Consider the following 12,741-nt stretch of genomic DNA (forward strand, 5'->3'; position numbering starts at 1 on the left):
AACTGACAACAATGGGTATAGAGCTTTTTGCAATTCTAATCAATATTCTCAAGTCTCCATTTGTACTGGCTGTATAAATGGAAAGAATTGCACCTCCATTGTATCCTTGAATCCCGTTCATATGCTCCCACTGCAGCATACGTGGACGTGATTTGAAAAAAAGCAGAACCATTCTCAGTCTGGTATCAGAACCACTCACTCTGCAGCGGAGCGCTGACTCTAACTCTACCTCAGTGTGAACAGTTTCATCCACACAACTGCATCCCAATAGATCACAGCTGTATCTGAAACATCAAACGAGATTTCCACAACGGACACAATACTTCATCTCTCTTCCTGTGGCTAAAGACTGGGTGAGGAGCTAATGTCCCAGATGAAACACATCATTCTATTGTAATTGTTCATTCATTCTTTGGTACAAAAGTGTTATGTGTTGCATTAAAGCCACAGGATGCTAATGCATAAGTCACGGCCTGTAGTGTGTACAGCTATGTACAAACAATGCAATTAGTTTCTAGTACGATATGGCCAGTATAAAGCAGTTTTGTGGCGTTGTTACTTGTTATGAATGTGTTAATGTGCAGCAATAGTTTATTTTGAATTCTTCAAGAGATTACACAGCCAAGAAAATATTGAGAACATGATGTGTGCTTGTCAGAAATTCAAGAGCTGTGAGAAATTGAAATATGACAAAACAGACAACATAGGCAAACATCCTGTCCCAGCTATGAAATGAAGACGATGACACATCTGTATTATTTTGACTGTGATATTCTCATCTTCCTGAACAATTGATGTTTCTGTTGTCTGTTTGGTGAATAATGCATAGTAATATTATGGCTTGTCTTTACATAGGTATATCTGTCTTATTGAGCATGCACAGAAGATGAAGCTTGATGATGCTCTGTCTATCACCTCGATGTGGAAAAGGTCCACACCCATCACTGGGTCTGCTAACTAACTTGGTGTCTCCCTGAATGTTCTGAGAATAAGTAAGAAGTTGGGAGAGTGATATCTGTGAACTAACGCACTATAAACTCAATGATCTCAGACAGCCGTGAGGTGTGTATGTGTGTATGTGTGTGTGTGTGTGTGTGTGTGTGTGTGTGCGTAGGTGGGTGAGGGGGTGGACCGCTCACAGCAAACACATTAAAGCATTCCCATTCCCTCTTCCCTCGCTTGTTGAATAGCGAGCTTGAACCAGCATAGTCCATTCTGTCTCTTGTTAGTCTCTGTCTTTTACTCCTTTTCAATACAGCCACAACCTTCATCCTTTAAAAAGCTTTCCCTGGCAGACGGAGACGGAGGCCTCTGTGCCGACAGCAGCTGCCTCGCCTTCAGATCTTCTGGCACATGTGCAGCCTGGACTTGGAGGAGGAGGTGGCGTCTTTCCACACCTTGCAGGAGAGGCCCTTGGCACAGTCACAGCGCTGGAAGATCTCCAGGCCGTGAGCGCCCTTCTTTCTCTGCTTGGTGCACACCTCTCCCTGCCTCAGTACCGGCTTGCAGATCTTGGTCCAGAAGTGGCGGGCGCAGCAGTAGCCCTCAGAGCAGTCCGATGAGCGCAGGCAGGGGTCGCCCTCATGGCCTGACGGGGGAAGAGAGGGAACAGCGGTGATCAGAGGTGAACTGGTTCACAAAATGCAGTAAACAATGGTATAGCTCTCCATATGGTATATCAAGTCTGTAGGCCGCAACTCTACACAAGACCAAATGTCTCATCAGAGAAAGTTAAAAGGCCTGCATGAAACTATAAATCATCCAGCATCTTGCAGCTGAGTGTAGACTGCTTTAGTGAACTAAAGCAAAGGAAATGTACAATCATTGTTCATTATGCTGTTATGTCTTCCATATGAATAAGTTCATCCAAGCCTTTCTTCTTGTTTCAACTCAAATTGCATTATGTGGCCATGTTAGTGACCTAGAAATGTATTAAGCCCTCTGTAAAATTCAAGCAAACAATTTCCTGATTTATTAACCAAATTATCCCATTTGGTCGGAACCTGATATTCTTGGCAGGAGGGTTGGACTGCTCTTTCAAATGTGTAATTAGGACAACAAATATTTATTAGGACTGTTATTTAGTCATGCAAGTTTTCCGTGAAACACTTTTGAATGTGCGTTGCCTCTTGCCAGAGGCTGCTTCATCATGCAAACCATGCATCCTCTATCCCTGACAAAGCCACACTTTCTTGATTAGCCACTTCGGTATGAAGTTCCAGCCATCGGCGTTATGGGCTACTAAGCCTCGCTGCATTTTCGGTGCCTTAACACCACCGATTCTCTTAGATGGATTTTCCTCCAGCCATTATAATGTAATAACAGTTTGAGGAGAGGGAGTGAGTCAAGCACAAATAAAAGTAAATGGTCTTTACTTAAAATGACTATTTATAGCAATTTTATGGTAACGCTGCCATTTTCATACTGATTTCAGTGTTGCAGCCTATGTTGTCTTGAGAGTGCATTCATAGTTCAGCCATTTAAGTGTCTCATTAAACGTATTTGCTTTATGGATAGGCCTTTACATTCACTTGAATCAGGTGAAACGAGTGCCAAGCAGGGGGCTCGGTGAGTTATTAGCATGTATCGCGCCAAACCTACATTCTGTGGTTTTCACTTGTGTATCACACAACGTGTGCTGTCAATGAAAGTGTTTGTACGGCTGTTTTATGTAGGTGCAGAAACAGCAGGGGCATTGTGGTTTCTTCTAGAGTCCCCATGCAGTGCCTTGGGCTCAGAGACACTGATATATGAGCAGAGGGGTAATTATCGACATAGTTTGTGGACTGGCGTCGCCCATTAGCTCTGTAGGACATGCAGACAGAGAATAACAGAATGCAGGGATTCAGCCCTCCAGACCAGGTTCAGTGAGGAAGACAGCAAAGAGGAACTGAGAAAAGACAACAGAGATGGTGTTTATGGGTCCAAAGGAGATGGCTGGCTCTCCAGTAAACAGACAGGTACAGATCTGCGGTCAAATCTTACCTTTGAGAGAATGCTTAGCATGTGCTTTCCCACTCTTCCTCCAGCTGTGCTCCTTGGTGGAGAGTTTGTTGTGTTCATCTAACGCTGAGATGTGAGGTGACAGCACACTCTCAGAGATGGGGACACAAATATCTGGAGATGGATGAAAGAGAGAAATGTATTAAAGATCACACATCACAGTAAAGACGGCCTAGCTTCTCACACAACCCCAGAACACCCCATTCAACCTAATGGTCAGCCTGCCAGTTAAAAGACAGGCTCGATGTTGTAAGTAGCCTGTCTTAGTGATCGCTAACAGTGAATGTTCTAGTGTTCAAGACTGTGGCCACAGCCTCCTATTAGCATTTGTCAGCTGGGTCAATAGAGAAGACGTAATTTTTTCCTGCAATTCACACACAAGCCATTACATTCAGTTTGAGAAATGGATAAAAAAGACCATTAAGCAATACAACTGTTTAGAAAGACTTCTGTTTGATTTCTGCACAGCTCACAGAATCCACACACAAACACGTCCATTCACACAGTTCATTGCTCAAACAACAAGCCAAAACGGGACCATTGATTCCTGACCTCTGGGCGTCAACTTAATACAGTCCAACTATAGCTGAGGATTATAAGCTCTGTCTCAAAGCATGTGTTCAACATTATTTAAATGTAATGGCCCAGATCTCTGGGTTAGATACTGTAGTACTATGTGTTCAGCGGACCTGAACCATTTTACTATTTCCAGCATGTCTCCATATGACAGGAAATTAAACTGCTGAATCGAACCCTGCAGTCACAATGGGCTGTAATTGCCGTGCATTACAACTGTGTACGTACAGTTACTGCAGCGGTTCCCAGGACAGCACATGGCATCTCTATGGCAGCGCTTCTTCCTCCTGCGGCAAGTCAGGCAGCGAGACGCCGACTGTTGTGGGCTGTGGCAGTAGCTGCCCACGCTGCACTCCTTGTCATTGCTACATGGATACACCTGTGGAGGAAAGAAACAGGCGTTTACTCAATTTTGCATGCTACGAAAAATCACTGCACATGCACACAGATTTTAAGAGGTGCAATAAAAGTGAAAAACCTACCCTAAAACTGAAATTGCATAATTGTAATGATGAGTATCAACAGCACTAACAGCTCTTCCCCAATCTATAAACCTGAGACCTTATGTGTGATGTCATCAAGAGACAAAACCTGGAGCTGCTCCACTGATAATGACCAGCCTTGTTTCTTTGATATTTTACATCAAAATGAGCTTCATTTCATTGCAGAACTAACAGTTATAAACATGCAAAAAAAACAACAACTTCATATCCCTGTAAAATCAACCTGTCTCTGTAAAATCAAGTGTCCACAAAATCATCTCTCTCAAGTATTTCCAGAATTATTGGCATAATTATCAAGAGTTTACTGGCTCTCTTGTATGCCTGGGACTGAGTTTTTCCTCCTGCATTCACAAATGTAGACCAAACTGTCTCATATAAAAAAAATTTTTAAAGATTTTTCTTTAAATTGATGTGAAAGATTATGATAAGTTATGTTCAGGTGTTGTTTTACCTTTGCTTTTGGTATTTGACTAGTGAATGTGACGCTGTGGTTCATTCCAGGTTAACTAAGCAACTTAGCAACCCCATTATCCAAAACTATCAGTTTCATAATTCTGTTATAAAATTCAAGTATAATGGTTACCAGACATTACGGAAAGCATTTCTGTTCCACTTAGTCAAATAAATCTCATTTTTCGACTCTCTTCAAACCATCGCTTATTTCTCTGTCTCCTTCTTTCTCTAGTATTTTTATCTGATGACAATAATATTGAAATCGCATACAGTAACTCGATTAACAATTTGGGCTGTGTTCCCTCCGAAGCAGAATTAGTGTTTCCAGCAGTGGAAAACATGTTGCAGAGGGACAAACATGACTCTCACTGGAATGGGAAACATTTTCAGGTCCCAAACAATGGAGCCATCGGCCTTTCCCCAACAAACAAGACACCAGTCAGGTTCTCTCAATTGAGAAAGCGTTCAGAGGCCTAATTAGTCCACAAAAATTAGTAATTAGTTAATCATACTCCTCTAGAGTCGGCTAGTGTTGTGTCTCACTGTTCCTTGAGTATAAGGAGATTCAAGCAAATTCAACCTAGCAATTTGGCATTTGGGTTCTTGTTTGGACACATTTTTATTGTCCAGCAAAGCAAGGGCAGCATGATCAACAATGTAACTAGGATCATTCAAGTCTGTTGAATGCATAAAGTAAGTGGACTGAGATGACCGGGGTAGAGAGACCACCCCTTTTTCTATAAACACAGCATCCACTGTCCACAGCAGCTAGGAGTACAATCAAAGCCAAGCTCACTTTTTCCATAACAAGTGCGTACAACAATGGGAAATATTACTGGAACCGCTGTCATAATGTAATTCCTTACACATGGAAGTCTTGTCGCCGTTAGACTTGGAGTGCGAGCAAAGGAGTTTGAAAGACGTTATATCACAAATCAAATGAGCTCCTCATACAAATGAAATAATGTCACGAATTTGTACTGAACTCATCAAGGGAAAGGGACATTTTGAACAGATGCAAGGAAGCATCAATATTTTGGATAGGTTCCATTGGGCGAGACACAATAACGCTTAGGCCACGGAAGTCTTAATACCGCAGATGTTAATGCTTTCAGTTTAACTTTAGGATGTTGTTCTTGCGTGGGATAGACTCAGCTGTCAGACGGCTGCTACAACACAACACCTACACAAAATATGCAAATCAGTGAAATGACAGGGCAACTGAGGAATCTGACTGTAAGTTGTCCAGTGTAGATTGACATTAGAACAACATGTTTGGCTGGCACACCACCACCACCGCAACCACATTTAGCCGGTACTGTACTGACAGATCTGATTTAGTGTGGCTTACCACTGACAAACACGGAACAATAAACATGTGAATGAATATGAAAGAAGTTCAAATCAGAGTAAAATCGTTACAGCCACAATAAACGGCGAACTCCATTCGGGGCCATAAGGTCAACTGGGAAGGGCTGCAATACCCAAAACAGGCATCATTCCAAAATTGAATGTACACCACATGTTTAAATCAACCCTCAAAAATATCAGTATCTGAGGACATTAAAAGTTGTTATTCAATATGCTTGTGTTTAAGAAAGTGAACAAGATTAGACGCTTTGGATGGAGTGTAAGCCGTATTGACTTTGTCACATTGAAAACACATGGAGCCAATGATACAGCCACAGACAAACGAGGAAAAATATTAAATGGATACTCATCTATCATTATGACAGATCCCCATGATGCAGATGCTAAATCTACTGATGAAAGTAATCAAGTGTTGACGGATTCTAAAAATGTCTTAATTACTATTATATTGAGAAATGTTCTCTGAATGGTCAAAAGGATTCCCCAATCTCACGGCCTTATTTCTAAGCTGTGCATTTCTGTTTCTGTGTCGATTACCCTTTTACAATGATTTGTACGTTGCCATTCTCAATTTAGCACCGTTGAGGAAAGAAAATATGCTGCACCATGATCTGAAGAGAAGTTCAAGAAAGTGCAGTGGGAGTTTTTTTTCCCTGACGTGAAAAATGGGCTGCTATCTAAATATGAAGACAAATGGCCGTGGCCGTGTGCAGTAGTACTTCATACTACCTGCTCTGATTCCTATCTGAGTGTCTGGCCAGCAGTCTTGGATTGATTACAGTGTATGGTACATATGGGGGAGAGGCGGCGGTGGGGGGGGAAGGGGGCTCACCTCTTCCATCACAGCTCAAACCACAAGACAGCCCTTTGAAACCCAATGATACAAGGCCGACCCCAAATCACGGCCGATAATCTCGCCTTATCTCGCCGTGTTTTAAAACGCCTCATTCACAACTTCTGAGGGATGGGGTTTCGTTTGGATGCGTCTCATTCATCTCCAGTCTTCGGCCCACTTTAGTGGCCACTTTTTTCTGTTGCTCCCTTATTTTCCCCCAGACAGTCTTCTCACATAAAAGCGTGGCCTCGTATCCTGCGGAGGAAGTGGGCTGAGAACTGTGTACTCTGCAGCCTCTCTCGGTATGCTGGTGAGACGATAAAGGCAGAGACAGACGCGGAGGCATGAGGGAAGCCCCGGCCCTGTCTCGTGCTGCTCTCGTGCTGGTAAAGCTCTGCGGCTTTGAAGACGGACCTCAACTGTGCGGGAGCGACAATCTACAAGGGCTTTTCTGCAGGATATACAGGGCTTTGAACCTTCCCCTTAGTCTTGACTTCCCTTATTTACATCTTTAGAGTCATGCCAAAGCACTGATATAATATGATGGGACTGCACTGTGACACAAGGTGTGTAGGTTGTGCTTAGTTTATGTGAACAGAATGTTTTAAAGTCTATAGTTTGTGCAAGAAAGGAGACTCTGATACATTTGACACATAATAAAATGTAATAAAATTGATTAAGTCTGCTTTTTGAGCTATCAACATACAGCTAAACTTAGGTATAAAAAGTATTTCATATAGTTTCTATTAACAAAAAGGTTTGACAAAAACACACGTGCACACAGATGCACTCATGCACATACACACTAACAACACACATGCAGACACACACACACAACACCCAAAACACACACACACATAACACGTACACACTTTTTTGAGCTTATGTCGTGATTGCACTTGACCTTCGGAGATGAAGCCAGTAACCTGAAACTGTGAATGGTGTTAATGAGTGGCAGGGGCCTTGCAGAGTCAAATAAACTATGTCACTGAACAAACAAACCTCATATGCCCTGAAAGCACAGACAGCCGGTATCAGATAACATAGGATGGCAGCGCACAAGACATACGTACAAAACATTTCTGCAAACACGACTCGGCTTCTTTCATCACTCAAAACACATGTGTTTATGCGTATGTCTCTTTGAGGGGCTAGACTCCAAAGTCTCCCAAATCTAGACGGCTCTTAAGTTAAGTATACATGCTAAGCTGCTCTTATTTATCGGTCACAAAGAGGGCTTGCCTTCTGCCCTGCTTGGGACAGAGTCACCATACATGACTCCTTTCTCAAAAGACAGGAAAGAGGAAAAGCTCTTGCTATACACCGGTGATCTAGGAGGTGTAACCCTGTGGAATAAGAGCTGTCTGGGTCTTCTCTCTCATTAACAAGTCCAATTACAATAAAAGGAGGTGAGCTGGGACCCCTAATGGCTCCAGCATGGGGGCCCTCACAGCACCCAAGGGACCCACTGACTGGACGGGCCACCGGACAGGAGACCCCCGGCTGAAGACCGAAGCACAGCGCTAACAAGCGGCCACACCTCTGCCTGCCTCCTCTCTCCCTCTCAGCTCATTAGGATCACTGAACAGTCAGTGAAGGCAGGAGGGGGTAGGAAGAGGCAGGCAGCGCTGAGAGAGAGAGAGAGACGTGGCTCTACTTTTACAGGCAGAGCCTTCGGAGATTTGCTTGTTAAAGTAATCTCTGTGTTGAATTATATAAAGCAACTAGTTAAGGCTGGCTGACCGGCTGCTGATGTTTAACAGACACGTACCGCATGAATGCCGCCACGCTGCCGCTTCCCTTGTGGGTTCAGAGGTTACAGTGGTGAGCGCTGCCTGCCCATACTATCCATTTCTGTTGGTTTCCTTCCAAGGGACCAGTGCCCACCCACGAGCGCTGGCTGTCAAGGTCTTAGGGGCCCCCTTTTCTGGTTTTGTCGGTTTTACCCTAGTCAGTGTGATGTGAAAGGGTGAGGCGATTGGGAAAACACTCAGCAGCTTGCCTTAATTGAAGTGACTGAATCACAAGGCATAGCCAAAACCTGACCCTGGTTTGTGTGTGATGAATGTAACTCTTATCGCCAACGAGAACAACATGAGCGCAAAGCTTTTGTCAACAGCTCCAGGAAATAAAAGCACATTAGGCTGTCACATGCTTCCTATACCAATGGCTTTGGCCCACATTTATAATCTGACAGATGAAACAACAAATTACACCCTTGTTTCCTGCTGCTATGGCTCGCCTCCACTGGGTGGCTGGACTCTCTGCCTCGATAATTTGCTACTTTTGAAAGCAAGCCAGCCGGGGCAATTTATTGGGAGCTTGTTTGTAATCTTCCACATATTCTTTAATGTTGGGAGATTTTCAGGCCCACAAACAGCTGCCCGATGCCATATAAAAAATTACCCCCTTCTTGTGTTTGGCTTGGGGAAATGGAGAGGCGTTATAATGTGAAAAATGTAGGAAAAGTAACAAAATGTGTATTGTGATAAATTATGGAGATGCTCACTCATACGCAAACATGCAATCGCTCACATCCCGAACCACTGAGTACACTGAAGAGGTGTGATAATCTGCCAACTATTCCTCACAAATTGCAACAAACTCAACATCGTGACATATTGACCATAAATCTGCTTGTAAGATACTGGCGCACAAGCCAGAGGAGATATTTGAGGTTGTGCATGCCCATTTTCCAACCTTACACTCAAGCATTAATCAGCATTAATCACCTCCATGCAGACAGATAACAGCGAAAATACAGGCCTAATGTGAACTAGTACAGAAAGAAAAGACCTAAGTGATGTTTCAGGCTATTTTTCTCTGTGTTTACACAATACAGTATCGCATTGTCTTAACTCAACCTCTATAATCAAACCACTATTTTATGCATTGTAAGATAATCACAGCCGCATGCTGATTGTAACTCAGTATCCTTGTGATAGCTCCTAAATTGTTACAAATCTTTGCCACGCTTCGCCCATTAAAGCCTCGTGAAGAGGCCAGTGTTGTTATCTTTGATTTATTCTGCTCATAAATGACCACTGCATGATGGGATGCAGAAGGTCAATGGAGTTTGCTTGCCAGGCTCCAACCACATATCTGGCCAAGGTTGAGTTGCGGCTGTTACTTCACAACTCTGGAAAACCCTCTGGCAGCCAGCACGCAGACACACGCATGCCCTCCTGCCATAGAAGCTATTAGCCATCTTCATTTGGACACGCAGCTAAATATACTATGGCACTTTACTTATATAACAGTATGGTGGTCTCTGCACACACATATTGTATCCCCTCAGTCCACTCTTCCAAACCACTCAAGATTATTGCAATGGCAAGGATGTAAGCAGGCGTTTAAACTGAGGTCTGGCAGTGGTGCTTTGGGGTTGGATCTCCATAGTCCGCAGAGGAGAAAAAAGTGGCTTTTCCATAATCTCCTCTGTCTGAGCAGGATGTCAGAGCGTTGCTCTCAGCACTACACACTGCAAAGATATCCAACAAGTGACAGTTCGGAGACGGCTGCACAGGCCAAACGCAGACATAAATTAAAGCTACACAGCGAGGCCATCAGGCATTTGATATAACTCACTTTGATTAATAAAACAAACAAACCACAAAAAAAAAAAAAAAAAAAAAAAAAAACACAAGAGGAATCAGCTGTTTCTGTGACCAGAGGTACAGACTGTGCATGCTGTGGGGCAACATGTGATGGAGATGTGGCAGTGCCATCTGCTGCTCAAAAGGACACCGTGACCCACCAATAACAACTAAGAGCTAAACATACCGGCTCATAAATGTGTTATTAAAACTTATTTTGTATCAACAACACAGGTGGGTGTAGGCCTGTCCAGTCTAGTTAATTTATATTTGTTTACTTGTTTGACTGATATGTAGCATGTAATGTCCTCCCTCTCTCCCATCTTTCCCAAATTGATATTATGCTTTCCAATACCTATCCACAACAGCCAAAAGATAAACTAAATTAATACAATAAAACATCCACTTCTGAGAAATTATTCGGTGTGTGAAGAACTTTGCCTAGCCAACAATAAATATACAACAGGTCTGATTCCTCATCATGTACACATCACTCATAATGTTCACACCGTTTTTTTTATGTTTGGCAAAATCAAAACTTCTTTAACATTTTTGATCCCATCTTTCGCTGCCAAACTAATACCACACTTTGTTGAAACAGCAGGAATTGATAACTCTTTGAGTGGGTATTAAGTGGTCGGTAAGAGTATCCCTCAGCGGCCCCACAGTAAGACTCTCATAATCCCAGCAAGCGTCTGGACCACTTTAATGACACTAAGAACCAGACAGAAAATTACCCCAAGTGTTAACTTTTTCTCACATTTCTGCTGGCATTAATGATTTACTGTGGAAGTGCGCTGCACCCAACTGTGGCGTCAGGTCTGAAAGGCAATTAGGGTTTATGAGGGGTCCAATCCCTGCAATTTCCAATAACGATTCACACGTGAGAAAGCTTTTTTTTATGGCATAGGGCTACTTCACTCGCTCACCTCAAGACACTCCATATAGGCGCATTATTTGGAGACGCTACCACACAAATACGCACGCTTATTTGTATCCATGACACACCCGTGAAACAGCTCCAATTCCTTGTCCTGCCTATCATAATAATTTACCACTGTTATTGGAATTGGTAGATTATTAGTAAGTATTTCTACTAACTATAAATTATTCAATTAATCCTAATCCCCCTACCCAAAGAAAAAGGCGAGGACAAATTTACTGAGGCTGTGCGTAATTGGGCATTGGAGTCGGCATTGGAATATCAATTTGTAATTCCTGAGAAATTTGAATAATTGAAATTACCTGGATGTTATATTTCTTAGTGATCCCGCTGTGGAGGGTGGCGGAGCGGTTTGTAGCAGGCGTGGGTGTCTCTTCCAACAGAGCCGGCTTGATGGAGTTCGCCTTTGACCGCGCTTCTGATACCTGGGATGTCCCCATCCTCAACGTAGCGACTAGAAACACCAGAACACACCATCTATTCCAAGTAAGGACGAGCATCCTTCCGAAAAAAAATATTGAAATGCCAAAGGAAAAAAGGCAACTTCAATAGAAGTGAACAACCTGAACTTTGCGCGAACTTTTTACGCGCCGCAAAAATGAAGTTTCTCACTGAATTGTGTGCGCTCTTGCACTGTCCATGCGCTAAACTGGCCCGTCTGCAGTGCAAAAAGTAGTGTTGGGCCCAACTTTTTTCCCCTGTAAATTAGATACTCACACGAATGACTGCCATCGACACACAATGTCACCTATCTGAAAACACCGATAGTTCAGTCTAGGGAGAAAAAAAAATGATGAGCTGAATCTCTTAAAATGCTGATGCTCTCAAGGTCAGAGCGAAACTTGACAAGAGATTTCCACTCTGTCTCTGGCTGTGAGTGAGTGCTTAGTCCTGCAGCCTGGTATTTTATGATCTCGGATACTTTCTTTTTATAGGATTCTAATGGGTTTGCTTCCTCCGCCCCCATTCAGAACTGACAAAGAATGAAACTGATCTGTGTGCGGCACTGCTGCTCGCGCATTGTCGTCTCGACACCGGCACCAGGAGCCCCGTTGGGAAAAACCTATAAAATTATACACTGTGTATTTTAACTGAGCGCTTGACCCTTTTTACTGCGAGGCGGTTGGGCGCGTAGGAAATGAAAGAAATCAGGGGACTGGGCTACACTAAAGAGGGTTTGTCAGTAACGTGGAACATTTTACACAATCACGCGTAAATTAACCTTTTTTTAATTTGAGTTATTTGAGGAAATTGTTACCCAGCGGATGCGTAAAAATAGCCTACAAATTCTAAAATATTCCAAATCAAATTAAACCCATCTGACAAGATAAATCATGAAAATATTTAAATTAAAACTTGTGTTTCGGATGATATGTGTCATTCAAATGATGTTCCGACCGTCTTTATTATGAAGGTGGTGTGTAAACAAGCAGGAGGCGGTTTGGACTCCATTTAAGCAGC

General features: G+C 43.0%; 1 protein-coding gene across 1 annotated transcript; it reads right to left on the minus strand.

Moving 5' to 3' along the window:
* Nucleotides 1-1,337: 1,337 nt before the first annotated feature.
* On the minus strand, nt 1,338-11,848 carry dkk2 (dickkopf WNT signaling pathway inhibitor 2). The gene is made up of 4 exons (XM_071924808.2): nt 11,583-11,848; nt 3,808-3,958; nt 2,986-3,117; nt 1,338-1,588 (listed from the first exon to the last, which is right to left on the minus strand). Exons 1-4 carry the CDS (start codon nt 11,778-11,780, stop codon nt 1,338-1,340), a joined length of 732 nt encoding a protein of 243 aa, XP_071780909.1. The 5' UTR covers nt 11,781-11,848.
* Nucleotides 11,849-12,741: the final 893 nt, after the last annotated feature.

The sequence above is a fragment of the Centroberyx gerrardi genome, chromosome 3, assembly GCF_048128805.1.
Source record: "Centroberyx gerrardi isolate f3 chromosome 3, fCenGer3.hap1.cur.20231027, whole genome shotgun sequence".
In the NCBI taxonomy this organism is placed as follows: Eukaryota; Metazoa; Chordata; class Actinopteri; order Beryciformes; family Berycidae; genus Centroberyx; species Centroberyx gerrardi.

What these genes read in the sequence shown, in the direction of transcription:
- dkk2 (XM_071924808.2), bottom strand. Translation starts at nt 11,780, where the DNA reads ATGCTCGTCCTTACTTGGAATAGATGGTGTGTTCTGGTGTTTCTAGTC. An exon ending in CTAAGAAATATAACATCCAG is followed by an intron (nt 3,959 to 11,582) that starts GTAATTTCAATT and finishes TTTCCTCCACAG; the next exon opens with GTGTATCCATGTAGCAATGA. An exon ending in TGGGAACCGCTGCAGTAACT is followed by an intron (nt 3,118 to 3,807) that starts GTACGTACACAG and finishes ATCCATCTCCAG; the next exon opens with ATATTTGTGTCCCCATCTCT.